Source organism: Colletotrichum tamarilloi (genome assembly GCF_030869305.1).
Source record: "Colletotrichum tamarilloi strain Tom-12 chromosome Unknown Scaffold_25.1, whole genome shotgun sequence".
NCBI classification, from domain to species: domain Eukaryota; kingdom Fungi; phylum Ascomycota; class Sordariomycetes; order Glomerellales; family Glomerellaceae; genus Colletotrichum; species Colletotrichum tamarilloi.
In genome coordinates this window covers 413946-436154 of record NW_026849408.1, presented here as the reverse complement: position 1 = coordinate 436154, position 22209 = coordinate 413946, and the positions used below count along the sequence as shown (strand labels likewise).

The 22209-nt window shown below is 53.1% G+C and overlaps 4 protein-coding genes across 4 annotated transcripts; 2 read left to right on the top strand and 2 right to left on the bottom strand.

The window, feature by feature from the left end:
• Nucleotides 1-1101: 1101 nt before the first annotated feature.
• CTAM01_07845 (uncharacterized protein) lies at nucleotides 1102-1710 on the top strand (the record flags this gene model as incomplete). The annotated part of the gene is made up of 2 exons (XM_060523866.1): nucleotides 1102-1601; nucleotides 1632-1710. 2 exons carry the CDS (start codon nucleotides 1102-1104, stop codon nucleotides 1708-1710), a joined length of 579 nt encoding a protein of 192 aa, XP_060381613.1.
• A 1073-nt stretch (nucleotides 1711-2783) lies between these two features.
• CTAM01_07844 (major facilitator superfamily transporter) lies at nucleotides 2784-4984 on the bottom strand (the record flags this gene model as incomplete). The annotated part of the gene is made up of 4 exons (XM_060523865.1): nucleotides 2784-2854; nucleotides 2907-4389; nucleotides 4458-4558; nucleotides 4672-4984. Coding segments are annotated over 4 exons (1968 nt in total), but the record flags the coding sequence as incomplete, so codon positions are not given.
• A 4592-nt stretch (nucleotides 4985-9576) lies between these two features.
• Nucleotides 9577-12536, bottom strand: CTAM01_07843 (uncharacterized protein; the record flags this gene model as incomplete). The annotated part of the gene is made up of 7 exons (XM_060523864.1): nucleotides 9577-10385; nucleotides 10517-10743; nucleotides 10901-11067; nucleotides 11178-11448; nucleotides 11630-11989; nucleotides 12099-12158; nucleotides 12340-12536. The coding sequence occupies 7 exons, from the start codon at nucleotides 12534-12536 to the stop codon at nucleotides 9577-9579; spliced, it is 2091 nt and encodes a 696-aa protein (XP_060381611.1).
• Nucleotides 12537-13089: 553 nt separating this feature from the next.
• On the top strand, nucleotides 13090-14475 carry CTAM01_07842 (2OG-Fe(II)oxygenase; the record flags this gene model as incomplete). Its single annotated transcript, XM_060523863.1, has 4 exons — nucleotides 13090-13376; nucleotides 13475-14163; nucleotides 14263-14351; nucleotides 14419-14475. 4 exons carry the CDS (start codon nucleotides 13090-13092, stop codon nucleotides 14473-14475), a joined length of 1122 nt encoding a protein of 373 aa, XP_060381610.1.
• Nucleotides 14476-22209: the final 7734 nt, after the last annotated feature.

Sequence of the window (22209 nt, the reverse complement as noted above, 5' to 3'; positions counted from 1 at the left end):
TGTGGTCGGCTTCACCTCGCGAGAAGGAGAGAGACCGTGATCGTGACCGCGACAGAGACCGGAAATCCAAGTCAAAATCCGAAAGACGCGAAAAGAAACACGCTTACGGCGACGAGGAAAAAGTCAAGACTTCCTCCAAGGGTTCAAGCTCCGGCAAGGGCGACCGTGCCGATAGAGACGTTGAGACACCAGCACGGCCGAAACTCATGTCGATGTTCAGCACCCCGCCCATTTCCCGGACGACATCCACCCGGGACCGGCGACACAGACCGTCCCGTCGTCATTCAGTCGACGCGAGCGGGTTGGTGTCGCCACCTCCCGAGGAAGCCCCTCCACCTCCCATGTCCTCCAAAGCCGCCAAAGTGCTTGGAGTCGACAAGTCCAGCAGCAGGCGCCGCAAGCGCGATCATATTGTGGACGAAGACATTGTCATGGTCGGCGCCAATGGTGACGGCGAGGACGGCAGCCCTCCCAAGTCATCACGTCGACGATCTAGATATGCTAAAGTCGATGACCTTGTCATGGTGGACCCCGATGGCCCTTCCGAGCCACCACCGATGAAACGATCCAGCTCGAGTGCGAAGAAGGGTCTAGGAGGCCTCTTCAGTGGCCTTAGAACACCCAAGACGGAGCGTCCGGACCCGTTGCGAAGGCGACACACCTATGCGACCGATGATGACACCAGGCGCGAACGCCGTCAACGATCCCATGCCGATGCAGACGAAGCTGACCCCGCAGCGATGACCGACATGGACCAAGAGGCTCGCCGCGCTGCTCGCCGCGCTCGTCGCGCAGCCAGAAATGCTGAGGCGGCCGAGGCCGAGGTCGTCGAGCCGGATCCCGAAGAGGCACGCCGCGCCGCCAAAGAAGAGGCTCGGCGCGAGCGCCACCGTAGGAGAGACGAAGAGGATACCGAAGCACGCAAGCAGCAGGAGAAAGAGCTCAGACGTGCAGAGCGGCGCGCGGCTCGCTCTCGCGGGCACCGTGACCAACGCGAGGAAGAGGAACGGAGAATGGCCGAAGATAGGGAGGCTGAGCGTGCCGAACGGCGAAGAGCACGGAAGCAGCGCGAGGCCGCCGCGGCAGCGGAGGCTGACGCAGATGCTAGACGCGCAGCTCGGGAAGAACGCCGACGAGCCCGCGAGGCTCGCGATCGTGAAGCGGCGCCGCCGCCGCCGCCGATGGACGAAGAAGAAGCCCGCAGAGCCAGGAAGGAAGCCAGGCGTGCTGCGCGTGCCGCGGCCGAAGGCACCGACGCGGAAGAGATGTATCACCACCGCTCCAGCCGGCGAACCCGGGAGTCCGGGGACGAAGGCATGCACTCCTCGCGACACCGGTACAGACGCAACGAGGAGTCCAAACCGGCGTGGCCCCACTCCGGAACGTCATCGTGGGTCAAGGAGCACACCGACGCCGGCCCGCCTCCGGACGATGGCGGACAACAGACGGACGCCGTGCCCCAGACCGAAGATGAGGCACGTCGTGAGCGGCGCGAGCGCCGTCGCAGGGCCAGGTACGAGGACGGCACCGCCGACGAGGCCGATGATCGCCGCCGCAGAGCCCGGCGCGAAGAGCGTGAGCGTCGGACGTACGGCGGTAGCGGGGGTGCCGGAGGCGGCGGCGGCTCCGAGGGGAGCGACGAGCGGCGTCGGCAGGCCATGTTTTCCGATGCGACGGCTACGCCGCGGAGTAGCTGGTGGAGAAAGTTGACCGGTTGAAGAGACACGCACAACACACACAAAGAGAGAAGAGAGAGAGAGGGCGAAAACCACGACAAAATGATGTGTATGAATGGATGTCAGCGAAGCGTTGTGCAATTTTCCTATTTTTCTCTCTTCCAACCCCCTTTTGTCGGATGGGAACACCACGTATGTTTTGATTCTTGTTTGAGAAAATGTTGTTTTGCTATATGAAAGAAAAACCATCTACGATATGTTTGACATATACCCCCCCTACCAAATACGCATATTGAATTTTTTTTTGCTGCAATACTATGTTACTGAAGAGAACGTCGGAAATAGTTGACGAGTATTGTTTCCATGTAAAGGCATCGCCTCCAAGCGGCCACGGAGAGAGAAGTCTTGGATACGAGCACGAATAGCATGGGCATAGGTAGCATAGCATAGCACAGCACACACACATACATCTTTCAAGCACCATGAAAGTATGAAACTGAGGAATGAACGTTGAGAATGCATCAAGAACCCATGTCTCTCTCTACTTTGCACCAAGCCAGCGCGAACAAACCATCTCCCAAGAGATCGTGATACCTTCCCTTACACCCAGCACCGACCGAACCCTGGAAGCGGGCATCACAAAGCACCCCAATCTACAACGCGGAGGCGGGCATACATCCGTGCAAAAGACATCGACCTCGGCCAAACTGTACGCGTCTGTTCGCCGGGAGCCAAAGATGCCCCTCCCGAGATGCACGGAAGATCGGGCCTTCTGTCATAGCGTCGGAAGCAAGACCAAAATAAGCCAGCGGCAAAACGGGCAAAAACGGTGAGAATATTAACTCTCTACACTCTTTCTGGTGCTTACGTACAATCATCGGGAGGCCTCCTGGGTTGTTATACGGAACTAGGCATTACTATATGGTACTATGGAGTATGGTAGATGTAGGGTATATGCGGACGCCCAATGGCTCACCCACGGCCCGCACGTGAGCGTGGAAACGCACTCAGGCTTTTTTGCGCGTGTGCTTAGAGGCAAGGGGGCAAATGTCTCTCTCTAGATCGGACATCAAATCGAACAAGGAAGGAAAAGAACAAACTGGTTGCTCAGCGCAACCCAGTCAACTTCAGCAGATCATGTTGATGGAAGTAAGCGCGGATGCGTTTGCCATAGAAATCTACAAGTAATTAGCTCTCTGTTTCGTACGGCGTGACTAATCGGCGACTTACACATTGGTATACTCGTGGCACAAACAACAACCTGAATACTGGCAATGGCCATCATTGTAGGCTTGATACCACCCCCGATGATCCAATCGTAGGCACTGAATGTAAGACCAAAGCTGAAGATGTTCTTGAAAATGATCATGATAGTGAAGCCTTCGATGGCCAGGTCGCGGTAGGCATCGACGATGTATAGAGAGCTGGCCACAGCCCCGATGACCATACCAGCAACCTCGAAGCCGAAGAATACGAGCGGGATGCTGTAGTGGTATTCCCTGGCTGAAAGCCCAGCAGATGTGACGCCGAACCCGTAGAGGCCAATAGAACCAATAATGAACATGGGCAGAACCATGACAATACGGAATTCGGGTTCGTAGATGCCATTGTTGCGACGAGTCAAGAACTTGGCACTCCAGTCGGAGAAAGCGCCAGCAATGATGAAGCCAACGAGCGCTCCCACGAAAGCACCAACGTAGGCGTATCCAGCGTATACCTCATTCCAGTAGTAAGGAGGCCCCAGGAAGAGGGCAGCAACAATGACACCGATGAAGACTGTCCAACCAATCATGGTGCCTTGAATCAGACATCCCCACAGAAAGGCGGGCTGAGCGATGAGCGGGAACGGGCGAAGAAGCAGTTTCCAGTAGTGCTCGTCCGTCTTGCGACCATCAAACAAAGCCAGCGATTGAATAAATGTCTTCTTCGGAGTTTGAGCTCCCGCTCCTCGGACAGCCTCCAGGCCTGATCCATAGGGCGCTGACGTAGGGTTCAGCTTCTCGTGGTCGCTGGACCTGCTGCCCGGGCCGCCAACATAAGATGCCTTGTTGTCAGTGAGTTCGATAGAGTCAGCAACCATATCCGTGTTGAGCGCAATGTCCCGACGGTAGGCTGTCTCAGGGCAAAGGAAGAAGACGGCGGGAAGGCACACGGCACAAAAGATGGCCTCCAAGTAAAACGTCCACCACCACCCAATGCTGTGAGTGATCTTGCCAACAACAATGGGAGTGAAGAAGGCGCCGCCAAATACTGCCAAGTTCGTAAAGGCCATGCGGGAGCCGCGCTGGTGTACAAAGTACAGATCACCGACGGCAGCATTTACGAGTGTCTCGAAGGGAGTACAGCCGATACCTTGGACAATGCGCGCACCAAGTAGCGAGTTGTAGCTCGTGCCAACAGAGCCCGCCCACGCAGAAGAGGCAACGAGGATGCATATTCCGAGAATGAAGAGATGGCGCTTGCCCCAGACTCGGGCAGAAGGCACAAAGAAGATGGCTGCGGCACCAACTCCGAGAAGGAAGTATCCGGTCAAAAGTGCGATGCGGGTGAAGCTAGTACGGAACAGGAGGGCAATCGTAACGGTATTCGCCGCGAGAATAGGGCCGAGCGCAGTCGCGAAGATGGCGGTCATGGAGAGAACAAAGGTGATGAGGTCTCGCTTCCAAAGGGGCCAGTTCAGGGGATCGTTGGGGTCATCGGATGGTTGAGGAACCTGGTGGGCTTGTTGTCAGCTGAAGGTTCACAGACTATGTCGCAGGAGCTATCCCGTCGGCTGCTCACCAGAATGATGGGCACATCGCCGCTCGCGTCGACTTTCAGTCCGTGGTGAGAATCGTTCGCTGTCTGGGGACGGTTTGGATCATCGAAGTAGCGCGTTGTCCCTGGAGTTTTGACGGTCGTCAGCGATGGGATGACAGGAGGACAATGCGGGCAGAGCGTTGAGAAGAAGCCGCGCGGGGACGCGGGCGGCCGGCGCGCGTGCAAGACAACTCACCTGGGACATTGTCCAAAGTCCTGGACTCGAGAATGCCAAGGCCCATGATGGCAGAATGTTGGAGGTTCCAGATGCTTGTATGAGCAGCGTGGACGTTGCAGGTCTCACGACATGATAAGGCTGAGAAGGAGTAGAGCCAGGCACAACCGAGTCGGTCTGGCGTAGGGCGGTTGTCGTGGTAGTCGGGAAGAAGAACCTGGAGAGAGGGACCCGGTGAAGTGACCTCGTTCAATAAAAAAAGGCTAACCGTTCTAGGTTTCCGTGTCTTTCGCCTCTCCTCATCTCCTTGCCTCCTTCCCCCAGCTATGGTGTGACCTTGAACATAGGTGTGGAGTCACCCGTGAAGGAGGTACCTTTTCTAGCTTCCCTGACCGGCACTTTGCTCTTGTCTTCGGCAGCTACGGGCTTGGGGTGTTGGGATACGACGCAGGGGTACCCAGCAGTGCTTGCCCATTTTTTGTGGCTCATTAAACCTTAAAGAAAGAGCTTGTCGGATGCTGTGGATGCAGTTCAAGAGTTTCGGCCAGGTCCCCCTACAATTGGACAGGGAAGGGTACGGATAGATGTTCTTACGGAGCATACGGAGTATACACAACACAATACTTGGGAACGTAGCAAATGCCCTGGAAGTAAGAAGACCCTCCGTGCCCTGTCTTCTTGACCCAACGCAACGGGCGGAGGATCCTCTCGCCGAAACGGCCGGGTCACGACTGGTTGGCCGGTCCGACCAGGTGGACATAGTCCCGAAGAGGAAAAGGAAGGGAAAACGCCAAAATGACGAACGAACTAGAGATTCATCGTCTTGACCAAGTTGGCGTCCAATCTTCCGCAAGTTTTATCTATGATTACTGATCAGGGTGCACTGACTCTACTTTGCGCAGAAACTCAAACGCAAACTCGCCGTCCAAATTGAGGAGAGAGAAAGCGCAGAGAAAAGCTTCCATTTCAATCCAAGCTTGACTAACTCATCTCAACATGTGAAGCAATTGTTTTTGCCTGGCTGATCTTGATCTATAGTTTACCTTTTCGCGTCACCAAGACCCCGAAAAGAGCTCGTCGTCGTGTGGGTACCGAGTACGTATTGCTGCTTTGTCCTCCTCCCCCATCATATTTTGGACCCACGGCCGTGCCCCCGTCGCAAAAAAATGGTTGTTAGCACAGTCTTACCAAGACGAGCTTATCTCCGAAGATGTGCATTTGTGCAGCCCATCCAGATCTAGACAAGTATGGATACCAAGAAAGCACTTGTGGAGGGGCTGTGTTCGTGAAAGCCAAGCTTTCACTCGTTGCAGGGATGAAGGTCCGATCTGAAAGCCTCAACCGAGCTACTGTGAACGCCAACGACCAAAGCCTCGGACTCTGATCTAGAACCACAGGCACTTTGTCGCGACCTGATGGCACGTCCAGCTCCGAGAACGGGTCGCGTATTTCTTCGGCTCAATCCACTTCGACACTAGGCTGGCTCCGTAGGTCCGTAGGACTGTAGGGCGTGCTGGTAGTCAAGTGACTGTTGAAGAGACCAAGAAAAGGACCACGAATTTTCTGCCAAGTCGGTCGATGCGTCTTGTTTCATTCCTCTTTCGGCGCTCCTAGTACGGACTTACAAACCCCCTCCATCCTTCAAAAATGGCTCAAAGTCCTCTTGATGGCCCTCGGAAAGGCCTCTCAGTTTCGCGGCAAGCCGAGAGCCAAGCTCATTATGTTCTTCTCTTTTATCGCGGTTCTAGGAAGGAAAGATCAACTTGTCTCCCAGGTCAAGTCTCAGCAGCTGGCCAAACCTTGTCTCTACAGGTTCAGCGACAAATCACAATACTCTCGCCAGATATTACAAGTAGTCCGAAACATGAGATTCCGCGCTTTTGGGCCAAGTTGGTTGTCGTTGGTGACCTCCAGCGCGTTGTAATATTTCAGAAGAGAGTTTGTAATTTGTGTCCCTCTTGCTAATAGACAATTACGGGTTGGCAAGATGGCAGTTGTCAACTGCAAGAGCAAAGTTTCCAAGTCAGGAAATCGCCCATGTTTTTTAGTTCTTCGACTGCACCTCGAAGTCTCGAACTTCGCACGCACTTCTGGTCTTCTTGCCGCTCTGCAAAGTAGCCCGGAAATTTGAATGGAGAGACTGAAGCAGCTACTAGGCTCGGAATTGCCTTACGTTAGAAACGGAAACCGCGAAGTCAAACAGCCGTTGGGGCAGTTGCCGTTTTGTGGCTAGTACTGCAGTTTTGATATGCGTCACGCCTTCACAAATCACACCGCAACTACGACTACGCACGTAACAGATGCATACCGACTACAGCAACACCATGCCAGCGATTCCAGGATATCCGACAAAATTGGAATCGGTCTTCGGTTTTCTGCAGCTTGCGGGTCTCGGATCGCTTTGTTTGTAGCTTTCGAGGCGAAGCGAAGCGGACTCCGTAGACCAGCGAAAATGCCGAGAATCGCACAATCTCGAGCTGTGGACAATTCAGTATTCGGTTCTTGGATTCTTGCAGCTTCCAGCTGAGTATGGCTTGGCGTATTGCTTGGTTCACCAGAATGGGCAATTTGCAAACGGATAGCAAACGAATGGACAATACGCAGCCCCTCAAATCGAATACGCGCGAGTTTACTCTCGAATACCCGAGTCCCGAGCTACTTGGGTTCCAGAAACGGGAGGAAATTAACAACAAACAGCCTGACAGCTGCAGAAGCGTGGTTGGAGTAGTGGTTAACTCGTTGCCCTCCCATCATCGGCAAAGGCAGAAAGTAGGTCAATATCTCTCCCAAATACGGAATTTCGCTGACCAAACAGCACTGGTTCGAACCCGGTGCCGCGCATCGAACAATATTTTTCTTTGCCAAGTGTTCTTTGCATTCACATCGATCAACGATTCTCTCTATGTTTAGAGACTATGTGTTACATGCGCCGTCAAAGCGGATCCTTTGCATCCTCGTAGACAAGACGTAGGTCGAATGCATTTTTGGAAATGCTTATCGCGCTGTAGTCGGTGAGTAAATACTAGTGCTGGTGTCGCATACCAAAGGCTCAATTGTTAACCAGATAGTCACTTCGCTTGATTACTAGATCAAGGGCGAAACCGACTCCACGAGACTATATACAAAGAAAGCTATGTGGATGGAAGCTCCGGCTAATGCTCGACCGGTGGACGATACACTTTGGTGTCAAAGCCATAGTTGTCGTCGATTGGCCACTACAAATCGGTGACGACTATATTTCTCCTCTATACCCTACTCTACTGCTCTATGCGTAGGGAGGTATGCGGGCGACGACGGTCCAGGCTATTGAGCTATGGTAGATCGCGCGGTGGCGAAATGCCAAAATCGTACGATGGCGTCCAACGACCGAGCGGCCGACGGGAGCCCGTCGATTACGAAACTCGACTAGAAACCGACTTTCTACTATAAGGCGGCCTATAAACGAGTGTATCAGACAATTGGGTCCAAGAACGGTGGTTTTGGGAGCGCATTACCGCATTTGCGGTGCATCGCTGTCTTAACTTGACGAGGCGTGGACAACCTTTGATTTTCACTCCGAGGCGTGATTGGCGTTCACGACGGACATTCTCAGGCGCATTATGCAGCTCTTAAGCTAAAGAGGCACGCAGAGCTTTTGGGAATTCCCCTGGAAAGGTCGCGAGGAATTCTCCATAGCTTCCTGCAGCCAGAGAAGTTTTGTGCCCTCAATGGCATTTGCAAGACATTTAGCAGCCGTGGCGCACACCGATTTCCCTTATGAAAGGGCACGAGGGGTTATCTCAAATAATTGTCAGTATTGTCTCACAGTTAGTTAGCTTGAGGTTCGGCCCGCAGTTGGACTGACAGAGCAATAGTTTTCGCCGCAATCCCCAATCCTGCGGTCGACTTACACGCGATGCGACATGAACGACTTGCCGTTGGGCGGCCAGGCAACCATGTCGCGAACTCCTTGCATAAATCCTCGGAACAATCGATTATAAATACTTTAGGCGCGTGCGACGCGATACTGCGGTTCAGAAAGCCATGGTCTTTATTCCGACGCAAGCGGAAATGCAACGGCTACCCAGACATGACATCCAGACGAAATCGGGCGTTTCATACATCATTGGCGTGATCCCCCGTGTGCACTTGGATGCGCTCGACCTTGGATGGACCAAAAAGAGTTCACCTCGGTAGGCTACATCTCTTGGTGCTCATGCTGGGAATCGAACTCGAACTCGGAGCCTGTCGTCGAGTAGGCTGTGGGCGTGATTGATTGTTGACCTTGAACCACTCCACCACTCAGCCAGTTTGACCTGACCCGTCGACCTAGACGGGCGCCTGCTGGCTGGTGACAGGAATGGGATTGAGGGGGTATATGAAGGCTTTCTGTATATTCGGGTGGGGAGCCTGGCCAACTCGAGAGTATTCAAAAAGTGTGTATTCTGGCAGAGGGATTGCTTGGAGACTTCACGGAAAACGCCAGCCTTGCGAGAGTTGCGCCTCCTCTGTGCGCCAATTTCTCCAATGTCTCAGTATTGAGAGTCTTTGGAAATCAAATAATCACGACAAAACGGCGGAACACAACCCCCAGTTACTATTTGCTTTTGCGCAGGTATTGAGTGACGCCATTACTTACAGGTTACAAACGTTCTTACAAAAGAACGAATCAGATTTACCAATGGAACTCGCTCGATATATGAGGAACAGAGCGATTTCTGGGGTGAGATCTGGGCGTTGTGCGTCGTTTCCGGAGCCGAAGCCGGTCCGGGAAGAAGACAAAGGGTTGGGCGAGAAGAACAAAGGTGTGCAACTGCGACTGTCATTGCTTGAAATTCTTGCCACAACCACGCTCATGATTTTCCTTCTTTTATGTGTTTCCCAATTTCCAAGCATGTTTTGTTCAACCCAACGGCCTTACTTTTACGGACGCGCGAAGTCGCGACGTCAAAAGAACGAGTGGTCGCCGAGCCCAAGGTGGCCGCCGCTGAAGAAGATATCCATTGTCTCCAGGGAGAGCGACTCGTCAAACTCCGGGACCAGCGTCACTCCCGTGAAAGAGGATGGATTATGGTTATGTTGGCCCGGTACATTGTCCTGATGATGATGTGTCCAAGTCGGTGTTGCCGTCGCGGCTGCGGCCACGGCCGACGGACCCCGAAGGCTTCCACTCCTCACAAATGACACTCCCACTTCCGGCAACCCATGGCCGTCGCCCCCGGCAGTAGTTCCGGCTGTGCTACCAGCGCGGGCTTCCGTCCTCTCCGCTACTTTTTTCAAAGCCCTCTCTAGGCCGAATTGAATCGCAGACGGTGCGCTGTTCCCTCGGACGCCGTTGTGCCTCTGTGCCGCGCGGAGGAGCTCCAACACCGCATCGTCACCCTCGCCCACGCCCGCACCATCACCTTCAAGTAAGGAAGATCTCTGCTCGTACTTGGAGATAATGAGCATCGCGTATGCGACACACAGGCGGTGGAACTCGGGCAGCTCCTCTGCGCGGGAACCGGGCATGTCGACAAAGGCCCTGACGACGTCTGTCGCAAAGGCTCGCACGCGCGACTGCGTCATGTCGGGAGGGCTTTGCGGATCCGCGTTTCTCTGTCGTCTATCCGCTCGCGCATCGGCCGGAGCAAGTCTCGGTGAGCTGGACAAGGAGTCTTGATCCGAGGTGGCTTGATCGTGTTCGAGTGAACGCCGGGCGAGGATGAGCCACGCTATTGAGTAACTTATCCTCAATGTTGATGCGGCCGGAAGATCTGTTCAATCGATACGTCAGCTTGTACCATGATGCCTGCTAGCATTACAATTGATGGGCATGTCGTGGTCGGCGCCTTATCTTTGAATGTACGTCGTCGCGTCGTGGGGACCAGCTGCGTTCGGTACTTACCAAATAGGTAATTCCACCTCGTCTTCCACGTCGAGAGCTCTTCACATGTGCCGTCGCTTCCTAAGTAAGATCGTTGCGCAAACTTGTCTTGTAGGATCATGTAAAGCATGATCTCGGCGTAGACCATGGCATCGAGCATTGTCGGCTTCTCAAAGTTGAGTAGAAGCTTGCACTGCAGAAGGTATGCAGCCGGTACGGTTGCTGGTCGACTAGTGGTCGCGGCCCAACTGCATATTGATCGGCATTAGCAATATTCTTAATGTGTTGGTTGGTTCTACAATCAGTACTGTAGATCCCGTTCCAACAACGTCCATCTTCCTTTTTCCAGATCTATTTCATTCCCTTTGATAAATCAAAATATCAACCATGGCAGAGGAGACTCACTGGAGATTTACCAAGCACGTGTTGGCCCAAAGTCGCATGACCCTCTGGTCCTCATCTGTCGATGTCCTTGATTTTGTCCGCGACAAGACTTCCGAGAAGTTGATGCTCAACATAGCCTGTTGCGCACAATGTCCGCTCACCAACCAGCTGTCGATGTATTCCGGCCCCTGTTTTTTTTTGTTTTGCATCAGTCAATCTGCACCCAAATATCTTGTTTACTGATTTCTTCCTGTTTCCACGTTTATGGATCTCAATGGCCATGTATGGCACAACGTACCGATGGTGCTGAAGCCCATAAAGCCATAATCATGATGCCTGTCAACTCTTCCAAAGGCAACGGGCTCGCAATCATTAGCTGACCCATCTGTAGGCGCACGTGCTCAAACACACGGCGGTGTAGTACCGACGAGCTGTGCTCGGAAAAGCGCATCGCGTGCAGACAGCAGGCATCGTGTAAAAAGGGCGAGGCGTGCCGGAGGTCCCTGTTCTTTGGGGCGAGGTCGGCTTCGCTGTTGATTAGGAGGGTATTCCGCCTTCGACTGACGAACCTATGTATCGCGGATTAGCAAAATGTTAGCTAGTTGCCAATACGACAACGTAGTTGTGACAAACATGTTGGCGAAACATGATTCGCCCACCCGACTTCTAACATGCATAGTGGTTTCTTTTTCCTTCCTAACCGAGCTCATGTCCAAAGTACTTGAGGCAACGTTGAATAAAAGAACTCACTCTGCAACCAAATCACGAGCCGTCTTGTCGTCCAAAATACCTGACGAAACGATATCAGCTTGGACATCGAATGTCCTTCGATAACCTCCACTCAGTTGGCTTCCAACTTTTCGGACAACTTCTGCTGGAGATAAGTAAACATGTCGGTCTCCTGGCTCGACGTCCTCGTTTTCCCTGGCCTTTTCAGAATCGTGATCGTCGACAACACTCTTGTCGGCCGGTGAATATTGCTGCTGCGGTTGATGGAGTCTCTCTTGGCGCCCCGTTGCCAACGCCCGTCTCACTTCTGGCCGGCTGCCCGATGCTAGCGCCTGCACCGTTGCCTTGAGGTCTACTATAGACGCTTCTAGGCTTCGGAACCTGCCGATGGAAAGTCAGTTAGCGCTTTGGTTTCGTAAGTATTGCCGTATTAGGCAAATGGTATAAAACCAGTGGACCAGGGGAATATTTCAAGTCATGGGATTCATACCTTCCCTCCACATCAAGTTTGGCCGGCGGTTCGCGCGAAGAAACTGAATGGGTATCGCCGCTGTCGTTCCATGTGCAAGTAATTCTACATTCATCAGCTCCTCTGAAACTTCTCTTCCAATTGGTCGGATTCTCATGTTGTAAGGGGGAGCCCTCGTAACAGTTGCAATGAGGAAACGCGAATAGCTCGAGCGACAACTTATCAAACCAACAACAACCCGGAGCGCCGATCATCAACTTACCTCAACGAACGACACCTCGCGCACGCCTCGGAATCCTCGTCGAGTTCACACCGACACTTCTGCCTCCGGCACGTGTCACAGGAGAGGATCCGCCTCTTTCTCTTCCGGCTCGACTCCTCCATCCCCACCACATCCCGTCGGCTGTCGTCGCTCAACCTGCGCCGTCGCACGCTTGGCGTTTCGGCTCCGGCGTGCATATCCTGCCTCGGTCCGCTTAATCGATTACCCACCTCATAACCTTCCAGCTTTCGGGAGATGGGCCGGATGCGATATAGTTGCCAGCAAGTTGTTTCGTTCCGAATGAAGGGAACGGGGAAAAAAAGTGTAGGTAGGTGATCGTTGGTGATCGGACGGAACAGGAGATAGCCGGATGACAGTGGCCCTTTATGTGTTGGCTCATGTGGAGACCCACGTAGCGGGGCAGCGCGATTGGGGAAGGAAATAACCGGAAATCGACGGATAGGTGATAACCTTATCTCAGCACCTTATCCTGAGGATAATCTTCGACAGCATGTAAGGAGTTCAATAGTGGCGGCAGTAAAATGTTGAGTCGTGTAACGTCAGCTTCAGGTATTGAAGTTTTATATATAGCAGATCATTACCCCCACTCTGACATGTCGCATTGCCGACATTGGGGGATACAGGTGCACCAATTCACGACATTGTTCGACTAAATATCATTTTGATACTGATCGCTTTGAAGATCGTGGCGCTCCAGAGGTTCAGGCTGTAGATAAAGTGCTTTCCGAAATGACCGCAGCAACCGCAGTCGAAACTGTTCCCACGGGAAAGAAGAAGGTCGTGCTCAATACTTTTGATGGGCCGACTTACAGGCTGGTGTCCACGAGCCCACCTAAAGACTGCACCCTCGACGACGTGCCCATCATCGACTTGAGCGGGCTTACAGGCGACTTTGAAGAACGCAAAGCGATTGCCCTGGAGATTTTGAGTGCTGCCAAAAACAGCGGGTTCTTTTATATCAAAAATCACGGCATTCCCGAGCAAGTGATCGAAGCGGCGCATCAAAAGGGAATAGAGTAAGTAGGCTCGCCCACTCACCGTGTCACTTAATCTGAATCTTTTTGCAGACCATGCGGATACGTTTCCGGAGACATCTGAGCTTACTCGAAATTAGGTTCTTCAAGCTTCCCGAGAAGGAAAAGCGAAAGCTCACCTCCAACACATCGGCCTACGGGTACACCGGCTTCCGGGAGCGGCAGGCCAACCCGGGCGAGACCAAAGATAGGAAAGAGGCCTTCCTCTGTCATTATGAACCCGATTTCGATCCTCTCCACGAGAACCGGCTCGACCAGGTTCCTGTGAACGTCAGAGCGCATTTACCTCGGGAGGACTTTGAGTGGACTGACGATGGCGACTCTGCCGTCCTTCCGGATTTCAAGGCCACAGTGTTGGCGCACTGGCGCGAGTGCCTGGCCCTCTCCCGCCGTCTTATCCGTGTCATTGCTCTGGCCCTCGACCTGCCGGAAGATTATTTCGATTCACTCACTACCTACCCCGGCGGTGACTTCGCAATAAATTTTTATCCCGGTCACGGGGACGAGCCGATCCAGGACCCGGACGAGGTCGGCGTCGGCGCGCACACGGACTTGCAAATCTTGACTCTTCTGTGGCAAGACAGTCACCGAGGACTGCAAGTGCTCAACAGTGCGGGGGAGTGGATGTGGGCGCCGCCGATCCGCGGCACGTTTGTTGTTAACATTGGTGACTTCTTCATGAGAATGACAAACGATAGGCTCAAGTCGACTGTACACCGCGTCGTGCAGCACGGCAGAGAGGACAGGATCTCCATGCCCTTCTTCTTTGGTAAGAGATTCTCCTTTTCATCATGAGGTCATAAACTTGGAGGATGATGCCCACCTTCTGGTTCCCTTTTCACTGATCAATTGTCTCGCATTAAAACAGGATTCAATTTCGACCAGGAGCTTGGCGTCCTTCCGACCTGCATTGATGAGAGTAGCCCGGCAAAGTACGGACCGGTGACGTGCGGTGAGGTGAGTCTATGCACCCGATCGGCGGAATCGCTGATTAGGAAAGTGCTTTCTGACGTAGTATTGACAGCTCATCGCCAAACGTTTGGCACTAGCAAAAGTTGAAATGCCACATGGTAGCAAGTAGTGTGTGGTTGTGGATTAGATGTGGACGAGGATTTAGCCTTCGAGTTGTGAGCGGTCCAGACTTCCCAGGTTAACAAGAGGGCCTCGAACTATGATGGAGACTCCGGGAAAATGCAGCAAATACCTAGTCAACAGTGAAACCTAAAAAGAGCAAAGCTGGAGCCCTGATACTTTGAGCGCGGCCTGTTGATCTTTTCCTCTGATCAAGTTGAACTTACATACCAAAGTAGTAAGGCGGACCGACCACCTGTTTGTTGGAGCTGGTTGGACGACGTCGGAGTTGTATACGTACGCAGCCTAGGCCTCGGCTTCCCAAATCCATCGATGGATCTCCATCGCCAGGAACTCCACGTCTGACTTGCCAGCCCCCATGCGCCCGCATGCGCCGTGAAACTAAGCAGACATGGATACGTGACTATTCTCCACCTGACGAGAGGCACGGGGATGACAGGCTCGTTGGGTTTGGAAAGGGAAAAGAAGTGCATTCCGGCATACCGTACTCCGTAGACGCTGGGATGCTGGACCGCTCCCGGCCATGTCTCCACAGCAGAGATGGGGTTGATAGATGTGGAATCATTGTTTTCCTAAAAACGAGAGCTATGGTGCGATTTGCATCTTCGACCGGCCCATGATGCTTGACGGGCAGAACTGGCACACCGCCGACTGGTGTTCCGCCGCATGCCACTAACACGTTTGACACTTGACTATGGCCGTAAAGGAATGACCGCTAGGGGAGGCAGTCTTGTACCAGTACATTGTCGAACTGTAGAAAGTGAGAAGTGACCAATATCGAGACAGGTGTGAACTCTAGCGGGATGAGGCGGATCGGGTCGTTGTAACAGGCCGCCAGGGTGGTAAGTAAAACCTCTTGAGGTCTGAGGATGCAGATTTTGGCAACTGAATCGTTTGAAGCACGCGAACTGAGACAGCCGATACCTTTTGATAGTCGTTTCCCCGCGGCGACCCCGCATCATTGAAGGCTCAGGAATCGGAAGGAATTGGTGCTCAGGTACGGATACAGATACTGAAAAATATTAATCAATAACTGGCCATATCGGGCGCGATGTGGGAACCATTCTCCAGTTGACGCCAGATATCTCCTATTTCCCGGTGTCTCGATCTGGAAGGTCGGTGTCGAAAAGCCCATAGGCAATGAGGTCGTAATTCAGAAGCAACGCTTCCGTGAATCGAATATCGAAATCCATGCTCAGAGGGATCAACAGCATAGTGCATTAAAACCATATCGATCAGGGAGAACTCCGCCAATCTCCGCACAAGCTCTTCGTTGTGACTGTTAATTAGCCTTGCCATCACTCCCGGATGTCATCACTCCAGATTGAGCTTCGTTCATAGATATGCATCGATGGTGCACGATATCATGCGCTAGGAATGCAGTCTTTCTCAGTCTGGTTGCGCGATGGCGAGGGCAAAAGCTGCTACGAGGCCAGAAGAAGTACCGGTATACCGCGCAGCAAACGAGATCACCTCAAAAGTGCCGCTCCATTGGGTACGAACGGCAAGATGCGATCGACTGTCTCCGCGTGTTCGGACTCTTGCCAAGATATGGTGGCTCAGGCTCCAGCATTCTTTCTCGGGAGGGGTTGTGAATTGTATCCGTAAGGCCCGATGACGGACACAACGACCGCGATCGAGGGGATGATATGCTCGGCGCACGATCCGGGGATTTAGTAGAGGATCGGTTTGAGCAGGGGTTGTCGTTACCCCCCACTTCTTCCCGCTAGGAGAGAAGGTGTTGATGATCCACCCGCAATGGCACGTCCACTATGAACCAACGGCTGGGCGTCCAAGCGCGTTCTGCTAATGAGACAATCGAATCTGATTTCTGAGCCCGAGGAACAGAAGAGACATGAATGACTACGGACACGCTAGTCTGGTTAGCACAGTCAAAAGCGGTCAAAACGTGCTACAACCCATCTTACTCTCCTTCCATACGCTGGTCTGGCTGAGCGTGTGTCAGATTGCATTGACTTTTCTAGGGGTCTTTTGCTAGAACGATAGGCCGGAGGACACGGAATGCCCCAATAATAGTCGCTAGAAAGAGCGATAGTCAGCGCTACTTGAGGGGCATTTCCCCAATAAAGCTGAGGTGACTCAATACAGCTGACTTTCGCCGAAACAAGTGGCTTCGTCTTGGCCCCTGTCATGGCTTTGTGTTTCAACAGGGTCGCAACCTGTTTACTTCAGCTCAATAGCGAACATGCAGGTCGCGCCGACCACATGGAACCGGTAGTCATTGGCTAGCTTGAAGCATTTGACAGCGGTTCAAATCTGGGACCAGAACTGAAAACAGCAGCCAATCGAGGCTGCCTCCCAGGGCGCAGATGATGAGAGTTTGAAGATCAGAGCAAGAAGTGACCGCCCCGCGCGGAGCTGCTAATGTTACCCAGTGGTTCCAGTGCAATCCCGGCCCGTCTTCTGTTTGAACCCTGGAGAATAAGCTCGATCAAGGACCGGGTACTCTTTGACAACCAAGGTGATTACTGAGCAAGCCCGGATTATCAAGTCCGGGTGCAGAGGATCGGCTGAAGTACCCGTCCAAGTGATGGCGACGCCTTCAGTTAGCGAGCACGCGCTAGGACATGTAGCTATCGGTAGTGGCAGAACTTCTGCTTGACATTGTCTTTGATTCCAAAGAAGCGTTCCGTGCGTGGACGTAGGGCTGACGAGAGCCTCTCCAGTGACTCGAACGAACCACAATGGCGGTGGTCTCGCATGCTTGGTGCACTTGCCGGATCGGGTGAGAAAAGGGGAGGGTTTTGTTGGGGCTGATGGCGCTGGTTGGCGTTGGGAGGCGGTCGACGGCGGTCTGCCAAAAGGCTAGCTTGCTTCTAAGCCGATGAGCCAAACCACAACTTCGGAAGTGACTATTTCACCTTTGGCACTTCGAAGCGAGGGCGGGGAGAGAGAGTCTAGGCCTGGACCCAACACTGGACGTGAATCTCTCGGTATCTGGATTTTGCCAAGTGCTAGCCGCCGATAGCGCATCGTCTTCCATATAGATCCACCAGGCAGGTATCGTCCAACCCAGTAGCTTGAGGAGGCTACCATGCCTGCTTCCACGGAATGGGAAAACGATACTGGGTTGACTTTGGCATTGCTGCTGCCGGAAACTTGAGATGCCTAGTTGCAGGGCAACGAATGTGACATCGAAGATATTTACTAGCCGCAAAATGTGGACGATGGCGTAGCGCTCGGATGCTCATGACTCGAATTGAGATGGTGAATCTTATACGAGATACCAGAGAGTTGTTTGAGATGAATGCTATGCCGAGCAGTTGTCAGCGGCATCAAAGCAATATCGAGCAAGTAATTGTAGCGACTCGGCTACACACCTTTGTCCCAAGCTGACGTTGCCATCTGAACAGCCAGATAGAGCGTCTCATTGACGAAGATTAAGTGCCAGGAGCAAAGATGACTTGAGTCACGGCAGCATCAATGGAGCTGTGTAGGTAATCGGCCGTGAATGAGGCTGAGGCAATGGCGTCCAGAACAGAGCCCCAGTTTGTCATTGGTAGCCGCTGAGAAATTTGGTGGCAGCGACAGTGGGTTCGTTTCTCCGGATCGACCAGAAGCAAAGCCCCCGTGCAGTTCCGCTCTGATATCTTTGTACTGATACGCGAGTAGGATTCGAGAGGGGCTGCTGCGAAATGGACTGCGGTTCCCGAAAGCCTCCGGATATGCGGCGTTAAACTTGTCATCCGTAGCCGTCCTGTTGTTGGACGGGGTTGCCCAGCCAGTGTCAGCTCATCATGGCATCCGGTCGACAGCTGTGCCACGGCGTGCTGCAAGCCAAGCCGGGGATTGACGTGAAGACATGGTGTCAAGGATGAAGTGGTGTCAGGCTTGGGAGGGATGAGGCGAGAAGGCGCCCGATGAATGGTCGAGGAGCAAGCAAGATGCGCGGCTGGCGACTGCGAGCGGCTGGGTCGCTGACAGAATGGAAGCTCCTTCCATTTTGCTCCGGCAGCTGTCAGGCATTCAGGATCGTGTAACAGTCGGCATGGGGAGCAGCAGTCGGAAATGTGGAATCGATGAATGACGGGTGATGGGGAAGTGAGAAAAGAGGGTGGTATCTCCGTTCGTCTACTCCGTATGTATTTCGGACTTGGGTTGGAAGAGGGCTCGAGGCCAGGAAGGTATCGTAGGTACGTGGATACCTCAGCTATGGCACAAAGATACTTTGCTCTCTCGGATTCGAAATAGATGGAGACGTTGGAAGTCATGGATCAATCAGACGTGTGCAGTGCCCGGAACGCATTCACCGGTACCTTGGTGATAGGATCCGCGCCTCGGAGATTATTGGTCAGCTTGAGAGACCGCGCTATATCTTGATCATCCGTTCAAGGTTAAGCCAACCAACGTGTGAAGGTGCCCCCAGCAATTGCGCCTCAGGATTCAGGTACGCATGGATACCTTGCCCATTGCCTACTGTACTCAATAAGCCTGTGATGGCCCGACAGATGTTGGTCAGCAAAGAGATTACATGGGATGGATGCCATAACCTGAGGCAGACGGTTACAGATCACCGGACTTACGGCTTTGGCACACCTTTACGGAGTACAGGCCTACAGGGCGTGAGGGAACTGAGAGGCTGAAAGCCCAGGGAGACAACCTAGGCAGATTGGGAAGCTGTCCCGCCAACTCAAAGACGAGAAACCCCCGCTGGGCCAAGCATATGTCAAGAGTAAGTAATAATAGTCATGGCTGGGTCTTAATTACCACGCGCATTTCTTTGGGTGGTCTTGAGATGGAGCATTTTATCAGATACCGGATCAGAGTCAGATAACACCCCGCCGCCTTTTCAAGGCCTCTCAGAAGTTACAGGGTGGCTTAAGAGGTAATTAGGTATGCAAAGCACGGTAAGGTACGTAAATGGGGAAAACCTGACATTATTATTTGCAACTAACACAAACCTTTGAAGGCAGCATCGAACTCGCGTCAAGCCTGTTCAGGGTCCTGCTCCTCACCGGAGCTATGCAGGGCTCGAAGGTTCCACCAAGCTCTCACGGCAGGTAAGCCCATCCTGCTCAACTGCCTCATTTCGCCAGCGGACCCTCGTCTCTCCGGAGCCTCCAGTTGATTACGACAGTCGACAAGCGGCTACTCCAGTAGAATACTAGGAATGTAGGCCTGCTAAGAAAGGCAGTGGCAGCAGTGTTCTCTTTCTCTCCTCGTGGGAATTGTCGCTTGAACCTTGCCTCTACTGCGGTACTCCGTACAGGCCCTAGTCTCCAACTACGCTTGGGGAGAGGGATCATGCAAGCGGAGCATGCGCATGCCGCGATGCGACAAAAATCCCATGTAATCGTACGCAGGTACTTGTGTCTCTACGAAGTATCCTCTGTGAATCAATGCGCAGGAGTAATTACCCGCCTGCAAGCATGACTACGCATCAAATGACGCTCTTTCCATTACAAGAGATTGAAGGAAAGAACTCTAGAGAGGGAGAGTAAGTCTAGAAGAGCAGGCGTAACATGTAAGTTTTTGACCCGTGCTTTCCCTCGATCCCATCCGCACCTTCCTTGCATATCGGGTCGTCCCTTCCAACCTAAGACACTATTAGCGACGCACAGCCGGCGATTCGCCTTGAGAGCCGAGGTGCGCTCCTTCTAGAGCGAAAACAAGTCCACAAGGTACCTTGGTCTGGGCAAGGGGAGATGACGTGGACGTCTACTACCTAGTGCCAGTGTACAATACCTTAGGATACTATGTATGTAGGTACGTTCATTTCGACAGAGAACATGCTGGGGAGCACAAGGAAACCCTGCAAGCTCCCAAGGTATTTTCTTCTTACCTACTGGCCCTAAGGCACCTGAAGGTAAGGTAAGTGAAGTAAAAAGTTCTTCTCCGATTCGGGAGGTGAGGACGGATAAGACAGACAAGTACCTAGGTTCCGTCGGAGTGAAAGTGTTCGGTACATGTGGTGTGTGTGCGTGTGCTGTCGATGGAACTCAATGGCAGGCAGGCCCTGAACAACTCTCGCGATTTACTTCTCAGGCAATGGAAGTGGAGAGTTTATAAGAAGCCACGCTAGCCATTCCGGACCTGGGTTGAACAGGACTGGATAGTGACACCAGCAGGCTAGCGCGGGCTGGTTCCCTAGGTCAGGTAGGGCTCTTGGTCATTGGAGGCCGAGTTGCGAGCGGGCGAGGACGCTGGCCCCAATTAGGAAGAGGCAGATCTGGCTCAGATCCAATTCAGATGAGATGGCCCCCTCCGATGGAACCTTCTCCCACACCCCCTACCAGACGGCCTAGGAAATCCGACCACTCACACTCCCGTCCACCCTCATCGCCGGCCTCCCCCCGCTCACCGAAGACGCATCGCAATTTTGGGTCGTGAGGGGCCAGCCGGAGCGACATTTTGTCGGAACCCAAGACATTGCGAGGGAGACTTTGGATCCTTGGGAGGCTTGAACGCTTGCACGGCCCGGACTTGTGCTCCACAGCTTTTGATCATGGGGCGCTTTGTTTCGGCCGCCGCGCGAGAGCGCGAGAGAGGGTCAATTAATACGGACACAATGCGAGAGTGCGCGACTGCCTGTCTGCAAAGTAACCTCCCAGTGACTCCCCTCGCGGGCCTTGCCCACATCTCATCTATTCGACAGCACGCTAATTGGATAGGTACATGTACATAGGTTGACGGAGGGGAGGGAGGGTAGATGGCCCTGCGGCACTTTTTGAAGTCACCTCAGGTCTGGAGCTTCACGAGGAAGAAAAAAAACACACACAAGAGATGAGGCACGCCGCACGGTAGGTCACGACTTTCAAGGGTCGTCTGATGTCCGAGGCACTTTGCATGCCGCACAATATGTTGAATTCTATCCTCGAGTACGGAGTACTCCATAAGGAGGACCTACCTTAAGGTGAGATGGGAAGGTGTCGACTGGACTGCCCGGACTACCTTAGCTAGACGTACCTTACCTACCTACTTGCCTCTACAAGGAAGATGCGGAGTACTTCACGAATGCTCTGCCGTCTACTCCGTACAGAGTGCCTGAATACCTCAAACGAAGTGGCTGCTTACCTCACCTGCACCGTCCAAGCCACATTTTCTCTCCTCTCCTTCTTGCCCTCATTTATGTAAGCACAGGGTGCACCGGGAGGTAAGGTAGACGAGACATTGCAGCAACATTCCTCCCACAGGGAAGAAGCCGCCTTCTGGACGGCTCTTTTTTTCGGCCCCCTTTTTTCTATTTGCGCTCTAGGCAGGAGCAAGCAAGGTGACGTAGCTAAATTCTTTTGCCGTCTAGAATATGCAGGGTGCACACAACGTCACGGCCGCATGGGGTGACGTATTTTGAGTGAGGCCCGAATCCAACCTCGTCTTCCCCCCAAAAACCACCGGCTCGCCTGTCTTGCACTGCTGAGCTTTGGTTTATTAACTGAGGCCCGGCCCAAAGCGGACAGCTTGTAGTACGCCCTCAATTAGTGGCTTCCCTTCGTTTCTCAAACTACCTCGTGGACTTTTATGGCTTTTTCTCTCTTTCTCTCTCTCTCTCTCTCTATCTCTCTACCTCTCTCTATCTCTATCTCTCTTTATTAAACGCAGAGGTTGTGGCGTTCTTTTTGCGCATTGATTCTCGGGCAGCTCGGCAGTATATACGGTTAGCACCCTCGCTTCGCCTCCACCGTCCTACGTCAAAAGATTTCCGCGATATCAAAGAAGGCTGTTCGACAAGCCACGCATGAGCAGCCAAGATGAATAGGGCCCC